Raw genomic sequence first — 25,000 nt, 5'->3', positions numbered from 1 at the left:
GGAGAACCGACTGTGCTACTTCTTCATATAATGTTTTATTCAGAAACATAATTATACCTGCAGGCATCTTCCTGACTTTTAAAGACTGCTTTACTTCCTGCTGGAATGCAAATCTAAAATCTGAGAGCACTTTAAATATCTGACAGATATTTAGTTTTGGCACAACACTTTGTACTCAGAAACGGATAAATAATAAATCATTTGTTCCAGTGTGATGAGAGCTATCAGCGTGTGCTTTGATCTAGTGACTGGAAACAAACGCTAACCTCAATTCTAAACCCTGCACATTAAGCTTTAATTAAGGAATAACACACCTCAGGAAGTGCTGTTATTGGAAAATAATCAACAACAATGAGTTACTGTAACCATCCTAAAGGTGATTATTTATAATCATCTGTAACCCCAAGTGTGTTATTCCTCTTACAACACAGCAGTTAGCCAACATTACAGTTTTTATTAATGAACAACATACTTCATACTTTAATCTGTTTATAGTTACATTTAATGTTCTGTGAAACGAGTTAGTTCCTGATGTCGCTTACGTTATAGCAGCTGTAAACACTCGTTCCTTCACCAGCCTCTTTATTCTCTCTCTTAAAGTTAATAAGAGAAAAAAACGCAGCTTGTTCCACGTTACTGAGAAACCGCAAAGAAGCGTAAACTCCTCTGTCCTGAAGAATTCGGAAAACTTAAACTTACAGCTTTACCTCTGACTGTTACAAAGCGCTGACACTGGAGACTCCTTCCATAACTGTTACATAAACATCTGCTCTGTTTATGCGGAGCTGTACGCGTCCCTGTGACTGAGCTGTTGCTATAGAAACGATAACGTATCAGAACGAGCGCATTAATTATAAATCTGCGCTACTGTCAGAGCTGCTGTTATAGAAAACTAATCAACACCTTCTGACCAATCAGAGTCCAGAACTCAGCAGCTCTGTGGTGTAAAAAAAACTATTGTTAGGAACTGTTTAGTACCGCGATGAGACAATCATCAGTAAAGGAAGAGTTTTTCTTCTGATAGAAATGAAGTAGAAGATTTTTCCGTCACTCCAGGGCTCTTCTGCCAGAAGATTATTCCGAATTGTAAAGGTCTATTGAGGAGTTTCTAAGTGATGAGGCTGAAAATGATTTGCAGTTGAAGCTGGATAAATCTTCTGTTGCTAAAATAAAGAAGTTAGTGCGAGTGCCAGAACAATAAAGCTGCAAACTCTTTCCTCAATCTAATTCTCCACATTATCAGCTGTACTCTCCGAATTACACACAGCTGCACTTCGCTTAAAGTTTGTGTAGAAAATCCCACATTTCTGTAGACGACTCCGAAGCCAAGTGTGATTTGATACGGCGAAGTAATCAAGCCTGCAGCAGGGAAATGAAGAAAGGGGGAAAAAAACAGATCAGAAGAAAAGATACGATGAAAAAGACGAGTGAAGAATGAACAAAAACGCCTTCTGGGTTTCCGTAATCCGTTTAGGCCACTTCTAACTCGGCTACCAAACTCCTTCTGGAAGCTTCTGAGCAATCATGATATGGTGGGTTATGGGAACTAATGTGATAACACACACACACACACACACACACACACACACACACTCAGTGCAGTGTGGTGAGCGGTGATACACCTCCATGAGTTTGAATGTTTTGGGCCAGAGGCGACGGAGAAAGAAGAAAAAAGAGAGAGCGAGAGAGAGAGTGAGAGACAGAGAGAGAGAGAGCGATAGAGAGACAGAGAGAGAGAGAGTGAGAGAGAGAGAGAGAGCGATAGAGAGACAGAGAGAGAGTGAGCGAGAGAGAGCGAGAGAGAGAGAGACAGAGAGAGAGAGAGCGAGAGAGAGAGACAGAGAGAGTGGAGGAGTGTTTGAGTTTATGAGAGATAAAGCGATGAGGGACGCTGTTATCTGGTTGGAAGACATTTGAGAATTCCTCAAAGGGATCGTATGGAGTCATTTCTTAAATCTGGTCACGGAACATCGCTTCTTCAGGCGGTTTTGAGTTTTTTTGCTCAAACACAACTCACACGACTCATCACGGATGTTCGACGAGGGAAAACGCTGAACCTCAGATGAGCTGTGCTCCAGGAGTGGATCTGAGAAACGATAAAATGAAACTTCAGAATTGTTTGGCAGAAAAAAAAGACACTTGGGCAAAAATATTAGAATAAACTATAAAACAAGAAAAAAACAAAAAAACGAGAAAAAAGACATTTTTCTGCTCACTATCAGTGCTGGAAATTCTTTCAGTTCCTTCTCTTTATCAGTATCACTTATATATTTTTATAAATATCATATATTTAAAATATCATATATAAATGTAATATGAATAAATATTATAAAATATTACATATTGTAATTGCAGGTACATTTGTAAAATGTGTATATCGTTTAAATATAATAAATGTGGTGAAATGGTGAATCCGCATGTGGACCGAGTGACGAGTCTCACTGGACTGAACCAAGGACTTAAAAATGCTGTAGCAGAGACGATACGATTATTAAAACACTCGTAGTTCAGGGACTGGTTAATCCATGTCACAGTCAGACTTCTGAGATAATAAGAGAGAATTCTGAGATAAGTCAAAAATGCGAGTCAGAATATGAGATAATTCATAATTTTCAATGAAGTCAAGATTTTGAGATAAGAATGTTGTGATGATGATAATATATACAATAACAATAATAATACTGAGATAAGAATTCACATTGTTGACAAGTCAGTGTTGAGATACATGAATACTGAGATAATCAAAAATCTGAGATAAGTCAAAATTCTGAGATACAGAGAAGAATATACAGGTTTTTTCCTGCCAGTCAGAGGTGGGCTTTTATTCTGGTCTGAATGTTTAAATATGATTGGACAGAGAAGTGTGTGTTTTATTCTCCCAGCATGAAGTTCAAATCTGATGTATCTCACCTGTTCCTCTGTATCTCACCTGTTCCTCTGTATCTCACCTGTTCCTCTGTATCTCACCTGTTCAGAGCGTGGCTCTAGTCTAGCAGAGGTAACGTGACATGCTGCTATGAAACAAAATATAAACACTTCACATCTTATTTACAGCCATTAAGTAAGTCGTAGTGCTTAAGCATTAAAATGTAACTGGTTTCATGTTAGTCGCTTATCTGGACCTTTATAAGCAACAAATTTTAGTTGAAGTAGAATTTTATTAGCTAGATTTAAAACATCTGACCAAAACCATAGTGATCTGTATGAACACAACAATCTATTATCATAAGAAAAGCTAAGAGTACTAATCCCACCCTTAGCCCTAAACTCCCTAACTTTCCCTCTGAGTCCACGAAAAAAGATCCGTGTTATCGAACGTTTTCTCTAAAATACGTGAATACGCACAGAGAGAGATTGAGGAGATGAACTCACATCCAGCTTGTGCAGATCCTCAACACACACACACACACACACACACACACAGTCTGAGTGACAGGAGTAACAGTGCTCAGGATGACCTCTGTCACAATCGTTCTCATTGCCATCCTCCACATCGATACACCAGGGAACGGCTCCGTCTCACACATTCTCTAGTTTAAAATGCCAAACTGGGCAGAGAACAGATAACACACACACACACACACACACACACACACAATGGAGTGATATCTGCAGTCTTATCTTCAGTGCAGTCACGCCGCTTCTGTGGAGTTCAGTCTGTGACAGAAAGTCCGCTGTGCTCCGTCACTCGAGAGAAGCTGGCAAACTTTCCCGAGTCCCAGCAGGTTCAGCTCTGTCTTAATTCCAGCCGTCATTAACCCTGCAGTGCCGTCCTCATCCAACTCACTTCCCTGAACCTTCATCCTCATCCAACTCACTTCCCTGAACCTTCATCCTCATCCAACTCACTTCCCTGAACCTTCATCCTCATCCAACTCACTTCCCTGAACCTTCATCCTCATCCAACTCACTTCCCTGAACCTTCATCCTCATCCAACTCACTTCCCTGAACCTTCATCCTCATCCAACTCACTTTCACTGAACCTTCATCCTCATCCAACTCACTTTCACTGAACCTTCATCCTCATCCAACTCACTTTCACTGAACCTTCATCCTCATCCAACTCACTTCCCTGAACCTTCATCCTCATCCAACTCACTTCCCTGAACCTTCATCCTCATCCAACTCACTTCCCTGAACCTTCATCTTCATCCAACTCACTTTCACTGAACCTTCATCTTCATCCAACTCACTTCCCTGAACCTTCATCTTCATCCAACTCATTTTCACTGAACTTTCATCTTCATCCAACTCACTTTCACTGAACCTTCATCTTCATCCAACTCACTTCCCTGAACCTTCATCTTCATCCAACTCACTTCCCTGAACCTTCATCCTCATCCAACTCACTTCCCTGAACCTTCATCCTCATCCAACTCACTTCCCTGAACCTTCATCCTCATCCAACTCACTTCCCTGAACCTTCATCCTCATCCAACTCACTTCCCTGAACCTTCATCTTCATCCAACTCACTTCCCTGAACCTTCATCCTCATCCAACTCACTTCCCTGAACCTTCATCCTCATCCAACTCACTTCCCTGAACCTTCATCCTCATCCAACTCACTTCCCTGAACCTTCATCCTCATCCAACTCACTTCCCTGAACCTTCATCTTCATCCAACTCACTTTCACTGAACCTTCATCTTCATCCAACTCACTTCCCTGAACCTTCATCTTCATCCAACTCACTTTCACTGAACCTTCATCCTCATCCAACTCACTTCCCTGAACCTTCATCTTCATCCAACTCACTTCCCTGAACCTTCGTCCAGGGAACATTCACACAACCACTGACTTTATCAAGCGGTTATCACGTGGCATTCATGCTCGTTTCTGTGCTTCCACTGGAAGAATGTTCTTATTGTCATCGTTATCTCCAGACAGAACGGCTGTCAGACTTGGCCAGGTCAGCTCTTTATTCATTTATTGTTTTTCATTAACAAACGCCATCCTTAATCCCAAATCAGGATTTCTCCACTGTCCTGTCATGGAAGAGGCTTTAATTAAACTTTGTCATGAATTCATAATAAATGAACAAAAAAGACTATAAAAGGTTCATGAATAGTTTAACTTTGTCGTATAAAATACAAGAAAAGCAAACTGTAATAGTTCATGTGGCAGAAACTCGCGCTTTTCTCCAGTAAAGAATATTTACACATGCAAACATGGTTCTAAGAAATCTGGATAACCACTGGGCTGGGAAAATCTCCTGACGATCCGGAGCGGTGAAAATGTCCCGACGATCCGGAGCGGTGAAAATGTCCCGACGATCCGGAGCGGTGAAAATGTCCTGACATTCCGGAGTGGTGAAAATGTCCTGACATTCCGGAGTGGTGAAAATGTCCTGACGTTCCGGAGTGGTGAAAATCTCCTGACGTTCCGGAGTGGTGAAAATGTCCTGACATTCCGGAGTGGTGAAAATGTCCTGACGTTCCGGAGTGGTGAAAATGTCCTGGACACATTTTGTGTTAGATTTGACATGAGGCCAAATTCCCGTAGAGCAGACACTGTTGGTGCGGATAAATAAGATATCCAGATGATTCTCTGACGGTTCGGAGAGGTGAAAAAGAACCCTCAGATGGTCTGCTTTAAACCAAACCATAACAAATTTATCATTTTTATCCGTTTCTGGGATCGTGCATGATTCATTAGCCTCGAGGCAATTCTATAAACACTCAGCGACGTATAGAAAAGTGAATGTTAACGTGCTGCAGTTAAATTCGGATTCTCGCGTTACAGGACTTGTTTACTGAACACGGTTCCTTGTGTTTTTTTCCCAGCATGGCTTTAAGCATGTTCGCTTTTCATACATCATCATTCATATGAAACGGTCGAAGATTTAGGAATGAATTCTACAGAATAAAGACAAGTATCCAGACTAACAGCACTCTGTAATATGCACTCTGTAATAAAACTGATTTTAACACCATGATTCCGTAAGAATTCATTCAGAACAGCCAACGCAGTAGAGGAATAATACAGTAACCACCAGGCGCTTGAGGGGGAAAAAGCAGACGCTTGTATGTCTTAGTTTCGCTGTAGACACTAGAATAAGTTTACACACACACACACACACACACACACACACACACACACACACACACACACACACACACACACACACACAGCTGAGGAGCTGTAGCACCTTAACAAACATAGCTCACTGATACTAGCTATATAGCAATGTTAGCTAAGTGGAACACACACACACACAGTTAGATTTTATTTCACATTAATGAACTGAAAACATTCGAAAAATTATTAATGTAAGATTGAGGGAAGGGGCGGGGCTTCCAATGGGCGGGGCTTCCAAGGGGGGCCAGTTATTATCAGAGAGGTCAAAACACTTACGCAGCTGTCAATCATTCTAGATCCACATGCCGATTAGCTCATTCCGTTTCTATCGGAGAAAACTAGAAGACTCTCGGTGTATTTTGGAGGAAAATCTCGTTGCAGTAAACTCTGATGATAAAATGCGAGTGTTTACGTAAATTTACATAAATCCACGGCATGTCTGCTCATCTAGCTCGATTTTTTTAAACCATCTCTATTCACATCCTTGTTCTGAAGCTAGTTCTCTGTGTGGGAATCTCGCCATCTTAAGAGTTGTTCCATTACACATTCACTCCAGGGAAAGTTGGTAAATGAGCCTTCAGAGGCCCGAAGCATCGACTCAGGAGCAAGACTTACTCAGAGTTCCACAAACTGATGCAATTTCCTTTTCAAAACAGCAAGAAGTGGTGGACAAAAACGTTTTTAATTAGGAGTTTCTCAAAGGACTATCTCACACACACACACACACACACACACACACACACACACACACACAGAGAAAGTAATTGCTGAAGTGGAATCTGTGCCATTTTCTCTTAGATATGGAGTGAAATGAACTGAAGCTCATTCCAAGCCATTCTGCTGAACTCAAATGTTCCTAATGTATAAAGTATAATGTCGGTTCTCCTGCAGCGCTTTTACTCTCCTCTCTGCGTATCTGAGATCGTTTGCATTAAGAAGGTGTGAGAGCTGATTGAGAAGGCAGTGCGCTCCTGCAGCTAGCTGTAGTGGGATTAGTTTAACACTTCACATTACTTCCTGATCCATGTTTCATATCAACAGGGAATTTATGGCCCAGGAGACAAAATGGCTTCTCCATATATATAAAGCATCTGAGTGTGAATGTATGGAGATCAGACTGAAATGTGTGGAAATATAAGGTGTTGCTTTTCAGTGTGGTGTGTTCTCCACACGTCATCATCGTTTACGGATTTGCGTTTTTCACGACTACCCCCGGTGTGATCGCTTTTCTCTCTGGCACAGAATCTTCTCCCAGTGCTTTAGATTTTACCCTCGAAAATCTACCGCTATGTTTAATCTGAACAAAGACGTGAGCTCAGGCTACAACCCGAAGAAATAATACTGCAATTTACTCATTTATTCTCTTTTAAGTTCTTAGGAAAATCTCGCCTGATAGGATGCAGTGTAACTAAAATTCTCACAAACTCACAGAAGCACCTGAGAGGAATTATACTGATAAATGCACATGAGCAATTTGAATTATTCTTTATTTGGGCAACGTGAGCGTAAAATAAAAACATTTTCATATTCATCATGTTTTTGTACAGGACAAATCAAACAGCGAGGACATGGACAGCATACGCCCTTTTCAGAATCTGATGAAACGGAGCAAAATGAAGTGTAACGCAGTCATAACTCACGCAGTCACCTTGTCTGTGTCTGTATTAATGCACTTAACTAGCGAACTAGCTGAGCAGACTTTACTGCATTACCTTATCTACCACTTTTAACCTCAATTTCTGGGCAAAAACATGAGATGCAGGGGCGCCAATAGATTTATAAACTCGTCCTTGTTCTAATTTGGGGGAAAGAAAAAACCTTGCATGTTGTGATAGGGTTAGGGTCTACAATCACACCCGAAGCACCAAAACATCTTTTAAAAACTTGTTCTTTTGAAACTAAAACAATCAACAAGCATATCATTAAATCTCTAGACGGAGAAAAGATTCCTGTTCTGCCTCTGTAATGTCATGTGCGCCTCAGGAGGAGTGTGTACCGAGCGACGTATCATTAGCTCTCAGCAGAAAATGTGTGTGTGCACATTAAGAATTCGGATTGCGGAGCTTAAGCAACAGTTTGCCGGCTGAACAGGTCGAGCGTCACGGCGCTCAGGAACACCGGAATGCTCTTCTGGTGGAAGAGATGCAGATCCACCAACTCGGTCAAGGTACGAGAGAAATCCGTCTCCAGGAGCTGCATGCTTCCGCTTCCTACTGCTCCACTGGCCTGGAGAAAGGAAATAAAACGCACAAATCAGATTACTTCAGTGTGGGATTAATCCACCAACACAACCACCAACACTGCTGCACTCCAAGCGGGGGAAAGAAGTGTAGAGCCACTTTATCGTGTCTGATGCATTAAAAGTCTTTGATAGAAATCTAACTAACACGCGTCCCGGTGTTCGGGGCCATGCGGATTTGTTTTCCCCTTCTTCCCTAAATCACACTTAAGAAAGGTCAAATGGATGTTTTTTCTGTTCTCAGAGTGGGATTTATTCAAATTGTGACCTTATCAGTGTTTGTTTGCATATTCAGCATCTCAGAAACGTGTAGCGAGCAATATTTAACCTTTTCATCAACAATGTGAGGTTTTTTTAACTCTCAAATCTTCCAGCAACGAGCACAAGTGATGAGTGAAGGTGCGAGTTCCACAAGCCTCGTTTATCAACAAACTTTGAGTAAAGATTTCACAGCTAAACTTTACTAAAGGTGTAAATCAGCTGTACATTAGCAAAGTGTGTTCATGGCACATTTACGTCTAGCCCCGCCCACAAAACTCTATAAAGAGCTGAAAAAGACAAAAGGCTAAGTTTAGTGTGTGCTAAATCTTCCAGTTTGAGAAAACGGTGTGATTTAAAGGCGACAGTGTAACCTGTTTATAAACACAGGAACTCATCGATAATCATACGATCTACACCAACTCTCGCAGGATACAAACCTTTAATAATAATAAAGAATAAACTGAGTGCAGAATGAAGCAGGAGTTTGTGGAACAGTGCGAGTTAAAAGTTTCACTTTCTATCCACAAGCTGCTCTCAGAACAATAACTCAAATTGATCTGTTGTTCGGCAGCATTAGGGTTACGCCTGCTTTCTGCTTCATTAGAAACGCTCCTGAGAGCCGCTGGAATGAACCGAGGAAATCGAGTGTTCACGCTTTTTCAGGAAAGCTGGAGGAACTGAGACGTCTGCTTCGACTGAGACGATGAGGCTGCAGGTTTGTTGTACACAATCACAACAATTCACAATTTATTCCTAAACCTGACTTATTGTACATCAGGAGTCCTCGAACCTCAGCACAGAGTCACTTCAATACACTATTTGATTATTTTTTTATATCATATATAAAACTTTAGTGTTAGATCCCTTTACTGATTCATTTCTTTCCTACACAGTGTGTGAAGCTGGAAGAGAGGAACCGGGAAACCATCATGGAATTATCTGTGAATTAAAGAGGTGTGAAGAGCTATAAATGTTTAATTAGCTCCAAGTACTGCTTAGGCTAAGATGTAATTAGACAACTGCTAACGAAGCTTTAACACATGGGAGATATAGATACACAATATACACCACACACACACACACACACACACACACACACTATATGCCTGGGAACTGCATAGTGCTAAAATCATAAAATAAACTCAAATTGAATTGGATTTAAAGCTAAGTGACGTGTGATATATTTATAGCACCACCCAGTAGACCTCCTCATGACGATCATCACGGCTTATTGTAGTAGATCATGCTGTTTTTCCAGCATCAGCGCGGCCTGTCAGATCAGCACACACTCGTCCTTTTCTTTTTTTAGACTGTTATTGATAACACTGAGCATCTTTGCTACGGCTCAATTAGTGTGTGCTGTGGCGCATAGCTGGCTGTCAGCTCTTCACAAAGTATCAACCAACCATCTATTCATCAACATGCTAATGGAAACGCAAATATGCATGAAAAGTACTGAACTTGCAGTATGTTTAAAATCAATCACACTAACAGAACAGTTTTAATGAAGCCCTCTGGAGCTGCTGGACGAAGAAGGACTCAAACTGCAGTCGTGTCATAATAAACCATTTCATCCAGGCTTTCAGAAGGTCTTCTTTTTTCATTGCTGAGATGGAAAAACCTCCAGTGAGCTTCAGTTCTGTGGGAGGAAACGGCTTGTTGATGAGAGAGGAACAGGAGGAGAACCGGAGCACAGACTGGGTCGAGCTGGCAGGAAGGCTACGGTAACTCAACCACCCACTCTTTACAACCACGCTGAACAGAAAAGCATCTCACAAACAAGCTGAACCTTGATATTGATGGCAGAAGACCACATCGGGTTCCTCTCCCATCAGCCAAGAACAGGAATCGGAGGCTACAGTGGACACGATGAGGAGAGCTGAAGATTAGAAGAACGTTGTCTGGTCTGATGAATCTTGATTTCTTCTGCAGATGTTTGGGTCATGAGTTGGCATGAACAGCATGAATCCATGGACTAAGCTGCCCTGTGTGAACAGCTCAGGCTGGTGGTGGTGGTGGAATGGTGTGGGGATTGTGGTTTCTCGGCATCGTTTGAAGCTCACTACAGCCTGAGTACTGCTGCTGACCACCTGCTGAACCTGATGACCGCAATGAGCAGAATCTCAACGCAATGTTTCCAACATCTTCTGGAGCCAAAAATACCCCTAATACAGAAACCGAGCTGACTTCTCCCTTTCTTTCTTTCTTGCTTTACTTCACTGTGCTTCAATAAATTCTCAGTTAAAACACTAACAGACTGAAGCTCCAGCCAGGAGACGAGACGGAGGTCGGCTTCGTTAAGAGGTGTGGCTCCAGGAAATAACAGTGTTCACTAATCGGGAAAATGCAAATGCTAAACTCAAAGGCTTCACTTAAATGCAGATTCTGACATTTAGCTGTTGGAATAAAGAGAATGCAAGCGTGACTGAGTAAATATCAAATATTTATTAAAAATATTGTAAGTAATGGCTTCTGCATCCCATTTCATGAGAATATGTTCATAACCTATTAAATCTAGCATGAGCTTCCTGGAACTTGTTTAACTAACACGAAGAGAAATTAGTTTAATCGTCTTGATCGTTTAATATTCCTCGTAGAAGTCGGGACACATGTGTCCGTAAACAAACAAACTGGAGAGCCGGATATTCAGATCTGAATTTGTATCTGTTCAGAACACATTATCTACTCATTCTGAATAAATTATTCATATTCGGATCATCGGACATCTCTACTACACACACACACACACACACACACACACACACACACACACACACACACACAGAGTGAAATAACACTGACTGCAGTCTTTTATTTCTCATCCCTACATAACTGATCTCTCTCTCTCTCTCACACACACACACACACACACACACACACACACAGTCCTGAAAGCGTGTGATACACAGGAAGTGTTTAACGTCTCGCTGTCCGAACTCCAACAAAACTCCTTTATGTAAGACACAGAAACGCAGGCTGCAGTATGATGGCTGACGAGCGCTTTGCTGATGCGCGAGAGGAAACACAGAGGACGGAACCGTCAGTGAGGATTGCGCAGTAGCTCTGAAGGAACGCTCTGGATGCCGGCGATACGGCTGATCTGTCAGACAGATGATGTCTCAGTCTGCGGCTCTGTCAGCCATTTTATTTTCAGTACACTGAGCCCGTCTCCGTTCGTCTCCGGAGATCACACTTACAGTTAAACTCCACCATGAAACACAGTAAATCTGTTTATACTGAAATGTTTGTGATGTGTTTAGTGAGTCTACAGACGAGGAGGAGAGAGAGCTGGACAGAGTAAAGCACTAAAGCGCCGCTGCATCATCGCTGCCTTTAGGTAGAGACGAAGCGAGGGCGAAATCCCACTGCACCTCTAGCAGAACGGCATTGTGGGTAATGTAGGAAACTGTCAACAAAGTGAAAAGTACACCAACGTGTCGATTATAAAATAAATCTTGGATGCCATTGAAGGTCACATCTTAGTTCTAAAGATTAACAGACAAGTGGATCTTTTTTCTTTTCAGATGTAGTCACTCTAACACTGCTGTATTTTTACTCATGAGCTAAAAACACAGGAAGTGTGTAGGAACAAAATATTTTCATTGTTAGTCTCCCAAACTTCAGTCTGCTTTTCGAACAGGCTTCAGTGAGCTATCAAACCCTGTCAGCTGAACTCGGTACGTCAGTCATGCTGTCAATACACCCGGTTCCACGTCACTCAGACGCTCAGCGCTCTGCTGCAGTAACACAACCCCGGCGTATTAACGGCATGTCAAGGCCGAGGCCATGAAAGGACATCTTTATGACAGGCAGCAGCACGCAGTGGACACGCTGACAGGATGAAGTGCAGCCGGCTTTAGCTCCTGCTTTTCTTGTTTAGCCTCCAGTCAGAATGGAAAATGCATGCTCTATTTAGACCGTTCCACTTCCTAGCCCAGAATCTGAAACTCTTTACTCGCCATACACGCCGTTACAGGAAAATGTCTAGTGGCTCCCAAACTTTAGTTATACTACTCCCAGAGCACGATGCCGCCACCACCATGTTTCACGGTAGGGATGGTGTTAATTGAGGCATGGCCTGCGTTAGGTATGAAACTTGCCCAAATACAGTATCTTGAATATTGTTCTCATCATACCAAGAACAAACACATCTTCACTGTGTCACTCTCGTGCTTTCATAAGGCTCTTCATGAGCGATGTTGTTTTCTAGCCACGCCTCCCATACGGTCCTCAGCTACACCTTCACTCCGCTCTCAGTCCCTGTACTCTGCAACTCCTTCAGAGGGACTGCTGGCCTCACCGTGGCTTCCTCACCCTCTCTGTCTGGATTTTGTGCTGAGTTTTGAGGCAATGTTTGTCCAGGTACTGCTTCTTTAGGTAGTTTTTGAGTTTCTTGGTGGCCAGTAATTTATTTTGACTGTAAGAGAACATGTGTTTGCAGTAAAAATACAGACAAGATGATGATCTATGATTTGTTATTTGTAGACAAATCTGATCAATTCCAGGGGGGTGAATACTTTTGCAAGCCACTGTATATCAGTTGCCCTTTTTCACTACTGTGGTTCAAACAGGATTTTAAAACTCCCACTCTCTCCTCCGGTTTCTCGTTTATATCCATTAAACCTCCCACCACCACCTGACCTCTAAAACTCTACATTTACGAGACCTGATTTTCTCTGATCTGTCACTAGTCTCAGGAAGGAGTGTGTGTGTGTGTGTGTGTGTGTGTGTGTGTAGATGTTTCAGAATGCACTCTGAAAGTGAGGGAATGAATAAGCCCCGCCCACTGGACAAGTTGACACCATGGACTAACGCTAACCCTCAACATATTTTTTTTTGTAAACAGAAATGAGCGTGCGCTGGTTTCTAACAGCCGTGGAGAGTTAGCGTCTTATTTAGGATATCTCTCTCATACTGAAATCAAACTGGAATTAAAGCTTTAAAGCTTTAAGTAAAAAGTCTTATTGGAGGCGTCAGGTGTTGTGGTGTTATCACATCTCATAAAAGCGTCTTTGAGAAATCAGACGCATTACATTAGAGATAATCTGATCAGTTGCCTTTTCTCTCTCTGCATGACACACAGTTCACTTCAGGATGTAATCAGTGTCTCTGTTAGACTCACTAATCATCTCCTGATTGGGCAGGAGCAAACCCCAAAGCTCTGAGCGCTCACAGCCTCGTACGCTACTACAGCTACGCCATCTAAACACACGTGTGTCAGGATTCTTCAGACGTGTGCCGCTGCCCTCCACGTGTCATTTACACCACGCTGATGAAGAGTGAACTGATCACCGAGCGCAGTGATTACGCTGCTCTGCTCACGCTGCTCTGCTCACGCTGAGGTTTCTGCACGTTACTCAGCTACCAGGTGAATATTTATAAAGCAATAAAGAGTGAGACGGTCCACATACGACGTCATGAATATTCCACTGCTCACGTGCTCAGAGAGACCGCACGCTAAAGCATGCACTGTGTCCTGGAAAGAAAAACACACACTTACACATCGCTGCAGGAACAGAAACACTCAGTGTGGGGCAGATATTATTCTAAAATAAAATAACTCTCAGAGAGAGAGAGAGAGAGAGAGGGAGAGAGACAGAGAGAGAGAGAGAGAGAGAGAGACAGAGACAGAGAGAGACAGAGAGAGGAAATAGAAAAAAGACAACAGACACATACTCAGAGAAAGAAAAACAGACAGAGACTCAGAGAGAGAGAAACATGCACTGAGAAAGACAGACAGACAGACAGACTGAGAAACAGAGAGACAGGCAGAGAGAGAGAGAGAGAAAGGGACAGTGACAGAGAGAGAAAGAGAAAGGAAATAGAAAAAAGAGCATATATAGACAGATATTATATTGAGAGAAAGAAAAACAGACAGAGACACAAATAGAGAGAGAGAGAGAAACATGCACTGTGAAAGACAGACAGGCAGAGAGACAGAGAGAGAGACAGAGAGAGAGACAGGCAGAGAGACAGAGAGAGAGACAGGCAGAGAGACAGGCAGAGAGAGAGAGAGAGAGAGAGAGAGAGAGAGAGAGAGAGACAGAGATAGAAACATGCACTGTGAAAGACAGACAGGCAGAGAGACAGAGAGACAGGCAGAGAGACAGAGAGACAGAGAGACAGAGAGAGAGACAGAGAGACAGGCAGAGAGACAGAGACAGGCAGAGAGACAGGCAGAGAGACAGAGAGAAAGGCAGAGAGAGAGAGACAGAGAGAGAGACAGAGAGAGAGACAGGCAGAGACAGGCAGAGAGAGAGACAGAGAGAGAGACAGGCAGAGAGAGAGACAGGCAGAGAGACAGAGAGAGAGACGGGCAGAGAGAGACAGAGAGAGAGACAGGCAGAGAGACAGGCAGAGAGAGACAGAGAGAGAGACAGGCAGAGAGAGAGAGAGAGAGACAGAGAGAGAGACAGGCAGAGAGACAGAGAGAGAGACAGGCAGAGAGACAGAGAGAGAGACAGGCAGAGAGACAGAGAGAGAGACAGGCAGAGAGAGAGACAGAGAGAGAGACAGGCAGAGAGACAGAGAGAGAGACAGAGAGAGAGACAGGCAGAGAGACAGAGAGAGAGGCAGAGAGACAGAGAGAGACAGAGAGAGAGACAGGCAGAGAGACAGAAAGAGAGACAGGCAGAGAGACAGAGAGAGAGACAGAGAGACAGAGAGAGAGACAGAGAGACAGGCAGAGAGACAGAGACAGGCAGAGAGACAGAGAGACAGGCAGAGAGACAGAGAGACAGGCAGAGACAGAGAGAGAGAGACAGAGAGAGAGACAGGCAGAGACAGGCAGAGAGAGAGACAGAGAGAGAGACAGGCAGAGAGAGAGACAGGCAGAGAGACAGAGAGAGAGACAGGCAGAGAGAGACAGAGAGAGAGACAGGCAGAGAGACAGGCAGAGAGAGACAGAGAGAGAGACAGGCAGAGAGACAGAGAGAGAGACAGAGAGACAGGCAGAGAGACAGAGACAGGCAGAGAGACAGAGAGACAGGCAGAGAGACAGAGAGACAGGCAGAGACAGAGAGAGAGAGACAGAGAGAGAGACAGAGAGAGAGACAGGCAGAGACAGGCAGAGAGAGAGACAGAGAGAGAGACAGGCAGAGAGAGAGACAGGCAGAGAGACAGAGAGAGAGACAGGCAGAGAGAGACAGAGAGAGAGACAGGCAGAGAGACAGAGAGAGAGACAGAGAGAGAGACAGGCAGAGAGACAGAGAGAGAGACAGGCAGAGAGACAGAGAGAGAGACAGGCAGAGAGACAGAGAGAGACAGGCAGAGAGAGAGACAGAGAGAGAGACAGGCAGAGAGACAGAGAGAGAGACAGAGAGAGAGACAGGCAGAGAGACAGAGAGAGAGGCAGAGAGACAGAGAGAGACAGAGAGAGAGACAGGCAGAGAGACAGGCAGAGAGACAGAGAGAGAGACAGAGAGAGAGACAGGCAGAGAGACAGAGAGAGAGACAGGCAGAGAGACAGGCAGAGAGACAGAGAGAGAGACAGGCAGAGAGACAGGCAGAGAGAGACAGAGAGAGAGACAGGCAGAGAGACAGGCAGAGAGACAGAGAGAGAGACAGGCAGAGAGACAGAGAGAGAGACAGTTGAATGCTGAATAGAAACAGTGAAAGTGGTCAGTCTCACTGTGTGTGTAAGTAAGTGGTGTGTGATTAGTGTGTGCTGGTGATCGTTGATGATTTTTCTCGCGCTGATGGCTGGAGTGAGGAACTCTTCAGGGACGTGAGATGAACCACAGGGTTCAGGAACCTTACGGTTCTCCATGAGGAACTGAGAAGATCTGAAGAAAAGCCATTTAACATCCAAAAGCTGTGGCCTTTTTACAGACAGAACTGAACACGAGTTCATTATTCACCACGAACAGATAATAAACCGACTACAGACGCGTGATGGTCATGTGACCTGACGATCACTAGCCACGCCCCCTACAACAAGTGCTTTTAATAAAGATCATACATCATCAAGACGCCCATGTCTGAGAGATCACGCATCATAATTATTATAGACATCCGGCAGGAACATTCCCCTTAACACACACACACACACACACACACACACACACACACACACACACACACACGTTCGGGAAACTAATCCCGTCTGAATAGTCTGTTTCCCGCACATCATCCGGCAGTAATAACTCGCAGGGAGCTCTCTCTACACGCCTCACTCATCCCCTGAGCAAATTCCTCCCTCTGACCGAGCAATTATCTCCTTCCTACAACACTGCCACGGCTTATTAAAAGTTTATAAAGAGATGTTTTACAAATCCAATTCAGAGCAACACAACACACACAGAGACTGAAATTAAACTAAAATACACAAGTGTGTGAGTCTGCAGAGTGAAAACAAAAACCATGAAACACATTCTACAATCACACTAATCCCTCTCCAATAACACAGTTTCTGACTTTACACTGGAACACAGTCACAGAGGAAGAGCTGTGTGTGTGTGTGTGTGTAAAAAACCCTCAAGGTTAATAAATACTGACAGGAAATTATCTTTAGCAGCAGGGACTCAGGTGGTCTCAACACGCCTGATTTGACACGCCAAAAACACACACGCAGGAAACCGCACACAAAGCCTGAGCGCTCGCGACACCAAAGACATAAATCCCTGTAAACAACCTGTAGTGCGTTAAAAAAATAAATAAAACTGCTTAAAAAGCTCCGAAAATGACCAGAGGGTCAGCTGGGTGTCACGTAAGCTGTAGCGTGGCTCCTAAGTGCAAGAATTGAATCCAAAAATAACCGTTATTAACTATTATTCAGACTAAAAATACAAAGCTCTGATTGGTCAGAAGCTGTAGATTAATTTTCTAGAACAGCAGCTCTGACAGTAGCGCAGGTTTATATTAATCCTCTAGTTAATACGAGTGAGTTCCTGTTGTCGCTTACGTTATAGCAGCTGTAAACACTCGTTCCCTCACTAGCGTCTCTTTACTGAGAAACTGCACCGAAGCGTAAACTCCTCTGTCCTGAAGAACTCGGAAAACTTACAGCTTTACCTCTGACTGTTACAAAGCGCTGACACTGGAGACTCCTTCCATAAACGTTACATAAACATTTTCTCAACATATTAACACTTTTTTAAAATCTGTTTATTATCAGCGGCGCGGCCGCTGCAGGAGTGGCCGTGAACGAGCTGTTACTATGGAAACGATGATGAATATAAACCTGCGCTACTGTCAGAGCTGCTGTTACAGAAAACTAATCAGCAGCTTCTGAGTGGAGAATCTGAGGAAATGAAAGGTCTAATCCAGCGACTCGTCCTCCTCCCTACGCTGCCAGGAAAACTGCAGCCTTCTGTCAATCAGTAAATCATTAATGTTTAATAATCATTACTACAGCGTTATTTTCACTTCATGGACTTTCAAACCTGCAGAATTAAACGTCTTCTGTTTGTGTAGAAACGCTCCGTGAGTAACTTCTAGTTTTTGCAGATGATTTGTCACAGGGTTTGGATACAGCAGCTGCCGTTAGCGAGCGCTCGGCCCGCGCGTCCCCGGCGTACGCCGGTTATTAAGTCCAGATTTCTTCACACAACTATTCGCTAGAAAATGAGATTTTTTTTTATCAAAATGAAGAAAATACATCACAGCAACAATATTAGATTTTCCCTGGAAGTTTCAGTAAACAGAAAGTTTTTAGCTGGAATGTATTTCACAGTAATCGAGAACTTCTATAAGATCATGAGCCAGTAGTGAATGAAATAAATAGAAATCTGAAGGAGTGAGTCTATCTGAGAGAACGTTAGTAAAAGCTTTAGGCTGTAAAGAAAATACAGCTGAGAATAAATTTCTCTCATGCAGTTATGCAAAGCACATCTCAGCGTAAGGGAGTAAACCTCGACGCTGCCACAGAGAAGACGGCTACTGCGAGGTCAGCGGGAAGGTTAATAAAGTTCGGCGTTTACAGAGGAGCAGCAGCGACGTGGTGATGGAAGCAGCTCTGTTAGAGCGTGTTCGCTCGTTGTGTTGGAATGTCACGCCACTTCTCTGAGGAACGTCACGACGCGGCTCGGCTGCAGATCCGAACCCTTCTCCTCGTCAGGCGAGAGGCTTCCCGAGACGCTACGGGATCGCGTGGAGGCTATCACAGCTACGGCTCACTGGCCAAAATAATAAAATACTACTTCCAATTTTAATTTAAAAAAGTCATTTCATTTTAAAATGTCTGATGCTCAGTCGAAGCAAGAAATAATAATACTACTACTACTACTACTAATAATAATAATAATAATAATAATAATTGCTCGTGTGGCTTGTAGTTTGTCGCATGTGGGCGTGGCCTGTTCAGCGTTCTTTTTACTTTCGATGAGAAACAGCAGCAGCTACAGACTGCGTAATTTCTAAAGCTAACTAGCTCAAGGCAAAGTGCACTGCAGTAGGGCACTAGGTAGGGTGGACACTGAGTAGGACACTAGGTAGGGTGGACACTGAGTAGGGCACTAGGTAGGGCGGACGCTGTGTAGGGCACTAGGTAGGGCGGATGCTGAGTAGGGCACTAGGTAGGGTGGATGCTGTGTAGGGCACTAGGTAGGGCGGATGCTGTGTAGGGCACTAGGTAGGGCGGACGCTGCGTAGGGCACTAGGTAGGGTGGATGCTGCGTAGGGCACTAGGTAGGGTGGATGCTGTGTAGGGCACTAGGTAGGGTGGATGCTGTGTAGGGCACTAGGTAGGGCGGACGCTGTGTAGGGCACTAGGTAGGGCGGACGCTGCGTAGGGCACTAGGTAGGGCGGACGCTGCGTAGGGCACTAGGTAGGGTGGATGCTGTGTAGGGCACTAGGTAGGGTGGACACTGAGTAGGGCACTAGGTAGGGCGGACGCTGCGTAGGGCACTAGGTAGGGCGGACGCTGCGTAGGGCACTAGGTAGGGTGGATGCTGTGTAGGGCACTAGGTAGGGTGGATGCTGTGTAGGGCACTAGGTAGGGTGGACGCTGAGTAGGGCACTAGGTAGGGTGGATGCTGTGTAGGGCACTAGGTAGGGCGGACGCTGTGTAGGGCACTAGGTAGGGTGGATGCTGTGTAGGGCACTAGGTAGGGTGGACACTGAGTAGGGCACTAGGTAGGGCGGACACTGAGTAGGGCACTAGGTAGGGCGGATACTGCGTAGGGCACTAGGTAGGGCGGATACTGCGTAGGGCACTAGGTAGGGCAGATACTGCGTAGGGCACTAGGTAGGGCAGATACTGTGTAGGGCACTAGGTAGGGCAGATACTGCGTAGGGCACTAGGTAGGGCGGATGCTGCGTAGGGCACTAGGTAGGGTGGATGCTGTGTAGGGCACTAGGTAGGGCGGATGCTGTGTAGGGCACTAGGTAGGGTGGACACTGAGTAGGGCACTAGGTAGGGCAGATACTGTGTAGGGCACTAGGTAGGGCAGATACTGCGTAGGGCACTAGGTAGGGCGGATGCTGCGTAGGGCACTAGGTAGGGTGGACACTGAGTAGGGCACTAGGTAGGGCAGATACTGTGTAGGGCACTAGGTAGGGTGGACACTGAGTAGGGCACTAGGTAGGGTGGACACTGAGTAGGGCACTAGGTAGGGCAGATACTGTGTAGGGCACTAGGTAGGGCGGATGCTGTGTAGGGCACTAGGTAGGGTGGACACTGAGTAGGGCACTAGGTAGGGTGGACACTGAGTAGGGCACTAGGTAGGGCGGACACTGAGTAGGGCACTAGGTAGGGTGGACACTGAGTAGGGCACTAGGTAGGGTGGACACTGAGTAGGGCACTAGGTAGGGCAGATACTGTGTAGGGCACTAGGTAGGGCGGATGCTGTGTAGGGCACTAGGTAGGGTGGACACTGAGTAGGGCACTAGGTAGGGTGGACACTGAGTAGGGCACTAGGTAGGGCAGATACTGTGTAGGGCACTAGGTAGGGCGGATGCTGTGTAGGGCACTAGGTAGGGCAGATACTGCGTAGGGCACTAGGTAGGGTGGACACTGTGTAGGGCACTAGGTAGGGCAGATACTGCGTAGGGCACTAGGTAGGATGGACACTGAGTAGGGCACTAGGTAGGGTGGACACTGCGTAGGGCACTAGGTAGGGTGGACACTGAGTAGGGCACTAGGTAGGGCAGATACTGCGTAGGGCACTAGGTAGGGCAGATACTGTGTAGGGCACTAGGTAGGGCAGATACTGCGTAGGGCACTAGGTAGGGCGGACGCTGCGTAGGGCACTAGGTAGGGTGGATGCTGCGTAGGGCACTAGGTAGGGTGGACACTGAGTAGGGCACTAGGTAGGGCAGATACTGTGTAGGGCACTAGGTAGGGCGGATGCTGTGTAGGGCACTAGGTAGGGCAGATACTGCGTAGGGCACTAGGTAGGGTGGACACTGTGTAGGGCACTAGGTAGGGCAGATACTGAGTAGGGCACTAGGTAGGATGGACACTGAGTAGGGCACTAGGTAGGGTGGACACTGCGTAGGGCACTAGGTAGGGTGGACACTGAGTAGGGCACTAGGTAGGGTGGACACTGAGTAGGGCACTAGGTAGGGCAGATACTGTGTAGGGCACTAGGTAGGGTGGATGCTAGGGCACTAGGTCGGATATTGCAGTAAGCAGATCCATCCTCCTGTGGCTCCGTGTGAAGTTAACTCTCACTGATCTTAATCGTGGACGGATTTAATTTAAAGGGAAAAACAGAAATCCTCACACACACGGTTTGTAATTGTTTACTTCATGATTAAAAATCTCTCGACTTGTTTACAGCTAATTTATTTTGTATGAATCTAATTAAATAATACACTCTTAAGCGCCTTACTAACTTTAATAAGAGGACTAAGCGGCTCTTTCTCCACACGCAGCGCTATAATGAGAGAAGGAGTGTCGGGGGCGCGGAGGTTATCAGAGCGCAGGACAATGAAGAATTCGTTCTGGTTAATCACACGCTAAAGAAAAGCAGAATTAATGAAAGCCTTCTTTAAAAAGTTCTGTGGCTTTAAAGCGAGAAGAGGGAAAGAGAAAAGGGCCGTCACTCCGCCTCGGGCTCTTCCTCGGCCAGGAGCTCGGCAGCAGCACAGAGGAGGTTTACAGCATTAAAGAGAAGATGGTGAGGAGCTCCGAGAGCAGAGAAGCTGCCAAGGCGAGATCATCACATCTGGACTATTAGCTGGAACACCAGCAGGGACCAGGAGTGAGTTTAGGAGGAGAGAACTGACAGCAGAACAGGACGAGTGGAGCGGACAGAGCTCTTAAAGCAGCAGCAAGTGGACACAAGGGGCTTCTTTAACGTTCAGGCCAAGACGTGAGGAGAGAAGAAACGACACCGGAGCGTGTTACAGTCGGAGTCTGAGACGCAATAAAGCGCCGAGCAGAAATACCAAAGGCAAACCTTATTTAACTCATTATTCAATTTCTGATTCATGCAAAGACACTTTCTGCAAAAACGCAGGCCACAAAAACTGTCTGCTTCTTTATAAAGGAAAATATTACCTTCAGCAACCTTCAGCAACCTGCAGCGCTGAAATGTTCAAACCCAAACAGGCGAAATGTTCAAACCCAAACAGCCGAAATGTTCAAACCCAAACAGGCGAAATGTTCAAACCCAAACAGGCGAAATGTTCAAACCCAAACAGGCGAAATGTTCAAACCCAAACAGGCGAAATGTTCAAACCCAAACAGCCGAAATGTTCAAACCCAAACAGGCGAAATGTTCAAACCCAAACAGGCGAAATGTTCAAACCCAAACAGGCGAAATGTTCAAACCCAAACAGCCGAAATGTTCAAAACTCAAACAGCCGAAATGTTCAAACCCAAACAGGCGAAATGTTCAAACCCAAACAGCCGAAATGTTCAAACCCAAACAGCCGAAATGTTCAAACCCAAACAGGCGAAATGTTCAAACCCAAACAGGCGAAATGTTCAAACCCAAACAGCCGAAATGTTCAAACCCAAACAGCCGAAATGTTCAAACCCAAACAGCCGAAATGTTCAAACGCTGCTGAAAGGAACTCGCGAGTTTTTATTATTAACAGGAACTCAGAGTTCTACACAAACGACTCTGAAAGAAAAGTTACTCACAGCACTGAGGCACGGCAAAAAAAAAAACCCTGAACACACACACGCGCACACACCGGCATGTTTTCAGGAGGAGGAACCTGAGGAACCTGAGGAACCCGAGGAACCTGAGGAACCCGAGGAACCCAAAAAGCACGGAGCGAATCAGCCCAGGCTTCAGATGAAGAGGAAAGCGCTTTAGATAAACAGCTGCATCCTGCTTTTTATTGCTACTGCAAAAATCTAAACTTTCCTCTGTCATCTAAAGACTCACTAACTCATTGTTAAATCAAGATAGTGAGACAGAAACATAACGAGAAATATCGAGATATTTAATAAGATAAACAGCTACTCTATGAAATAAGGAGATAATAATGAGATAATATCTTGAAATAACGAGTAAGTTATAAAAAAAGAGTAAGTCATAACAACGAGTCAGTGAGACATGAAAGAGTTAATAAGTCATAAAAAGGGATTGTAAGTAATAAAGAGTTACTAAGTTGTAACTGTGTGTGTGTGTGTGTGCGCGTGTGTGTTTGCGTGTGCGCGTGTGTGAGTGCGTGTGCGCGTGTGCATGTGTGTGCGCGTGTGCGCGTGTGCGTGCGTGTGTGTGTGCGTGTGTGCTTGTGTGTGCGCGTGTGTGTGCGTGTGCGTGCGTACGTGTGTGTGTGCGCGTGTGCGTGTGTGTGCGCGTGTGCGTACGTGTGTGTGTGCGCGTGTGTGTGTGTGTGCGTGTGCGCGCGTGTGTGTGTGCGCGTGTGTGTGCGCGCGTGTGCGTGCGTGTGCGTACGTGTGTGTGTGCGCGTGCGCGTGTGTGCGTGCGTGTGTGTGTGCGCGTGTGTGTGCGTGTGTGCATGTGTGCGCGTGTGTGTGTGCGTGTGCGTGTGTGTGTGCGTGTGCGTGCGTGTGCGCGCGTGTGTGTGTGTGCGCATGTGTGTTTGCGAGTGTGCGTGTGTGTGTAGCAGTATACAGTACACACGCACGTGTATCTCAGCGTGTACCTTGAAGAGCAGCGAGTCGTCCATGCGCTCGGCGTACACGGAGGTGAGGCGGGTACTGGTTTTCCACAGTGATGTCAATCTGGTAGCCGGTCAGAACATAGCAGGCGGTCCGGAACTCCTGGATCTTCTTCTGAAACACCTCCTTCAGCCGCTGGTTCTTCAGCTTCGCGCTCTCCATCTGTTTACGCAAATCTGCCAAAGGACATTAAACACGTGTCTCTACATCAGTTCAGTTTTAATGAACATCTGCACAGCTGTTTCGCCTCGATCATGACACGCCCTCCATCCATCAGCCACCGGCGCTACGCTCAGATTTATAATTATTCTCGCAGAGGAGCTACACTGGAGTTTAGATTAAAACTGATGGATGTACAGCTGATACTTCCTGCTGACTTTCACCAAAAAAAAAAAAAAAAAAGAAAAAAAACCACTTTCATTTGAAATAAGACGCTCTGATTGGTTCCTGGATCTCACAGTGGTGTTAGTAAACAAACTAATGTACTAGAAATATTAATTAAATAAATATTAATGTGCTGGATCAAGTGCTATTCTACACACTGCTGAATAATGAGCGTGGAAGCCGTTTTGTGAAATTATATTGAATATAAAGAGATATTTCATATAAATCAACAACCTGTGTGTGAGAGACGAGACGATCAGACACGTCTTAGACCCAAAAGAGAAAGCGAATCACACACACACACAAACACAACGAGAAAGGAAACGACGTGTTTATGAGGAGTGAATGATTTACTCCGACATTCTAATTTGTTAAGACTAATTTTCTCGAGACGTATACTTTTTCTTTCTCTCCATCTGGCATGCTCGAGCTTTCCGCCAACAATCAATGCCGAGAAAAACAGATATTCCCACAAGGCCGTGATGCACGAAAATAAACAAAATAAATCAGGAAGACTGGCTCACTAAGAAAATACAGAGAGAGAGAGAGAGAGAGAGAGAGAGAAGAAAAAAAATACAAGATCTGAGACAACACCTTGGAAAAGTAGGACTTCAGGTATGAAATGTAGGAGGAAAAAAAAACGTTATGTGGGATTGGTATGGTCAGGACTGTTGCCGTGGCGACGGCGGATGCCAGGTCTGTCGAGCTATCAGTGCATTTTCTTAACATTTCCAACAGAATAGACAGAAACATGGAGGTGATAATGAGGTTCACATGAAAAATAGAAGAAGGAGAAACAAAAAAAAGGACAATTTTACCAGAAAAACAGCGTAAACAAACAAACAAACTGTATTGCTGATATTTAACTGCAGAAATGTCGGGATTTATAAACAGCTGAGTGCGTACGCTCACTGTACGTCCACATTCTTCTGGAGTGGAAGATATTTACTGCAGGTCGTTGGTAGTAATTTGCAGAAATGAGCATCAGTGTGGTGTAAAAATGGCTCTCTA

General features: G+C 44.9%; 1 protein-coding gene across 1 annotated transcript in view; it reads right to left on the bottom strand.

Moving 5' to 3' along the window:
- Positions 1-7,549: 7,549 nt before the first annotated feature.
- The window catches only part of mad1l1 (mitotic arrest deficient 1 like 1), a 49,838-nt gene continuing 32,387 nt past the window's right edge, over positions 7,550-25,000 (bottom strand). Inside the window, 3 exon segments of the mRNA XM_053229948.1 lie at positions 7,550-8,305; positions 23,590-23,640; positions 23,642-23,781. Of these exon segments, the coding sequence (XP_053085923.1) occupies positions 8,144-8,305; positions 23,590-23,640; positions 23,642-23,781 (353 nt within the window). The 3' untranslated portion in view covers positions 7,550-8,143.

The sequence above is a fragment of the Pangasianodon hypophthalmus genome, chromosome 26 (assembly GCF_027358585.1).
Source record: "Pangasianodon hypophthalmus isolate fPanHyp1 chromosome 26, fPanHyp1.pri, whole genome shotgun sequence".
Classification (NCBI taxonomy): Eukaryota; Metazoa; Chordata; class Actinopteri; order Siluriformes; family Pangasiidae; genus Pangasianodon; species Pangasianodon hypophthalmus.
This window is presented reverse-complemented; position numbering and strand designations above follow the sequence as displayed.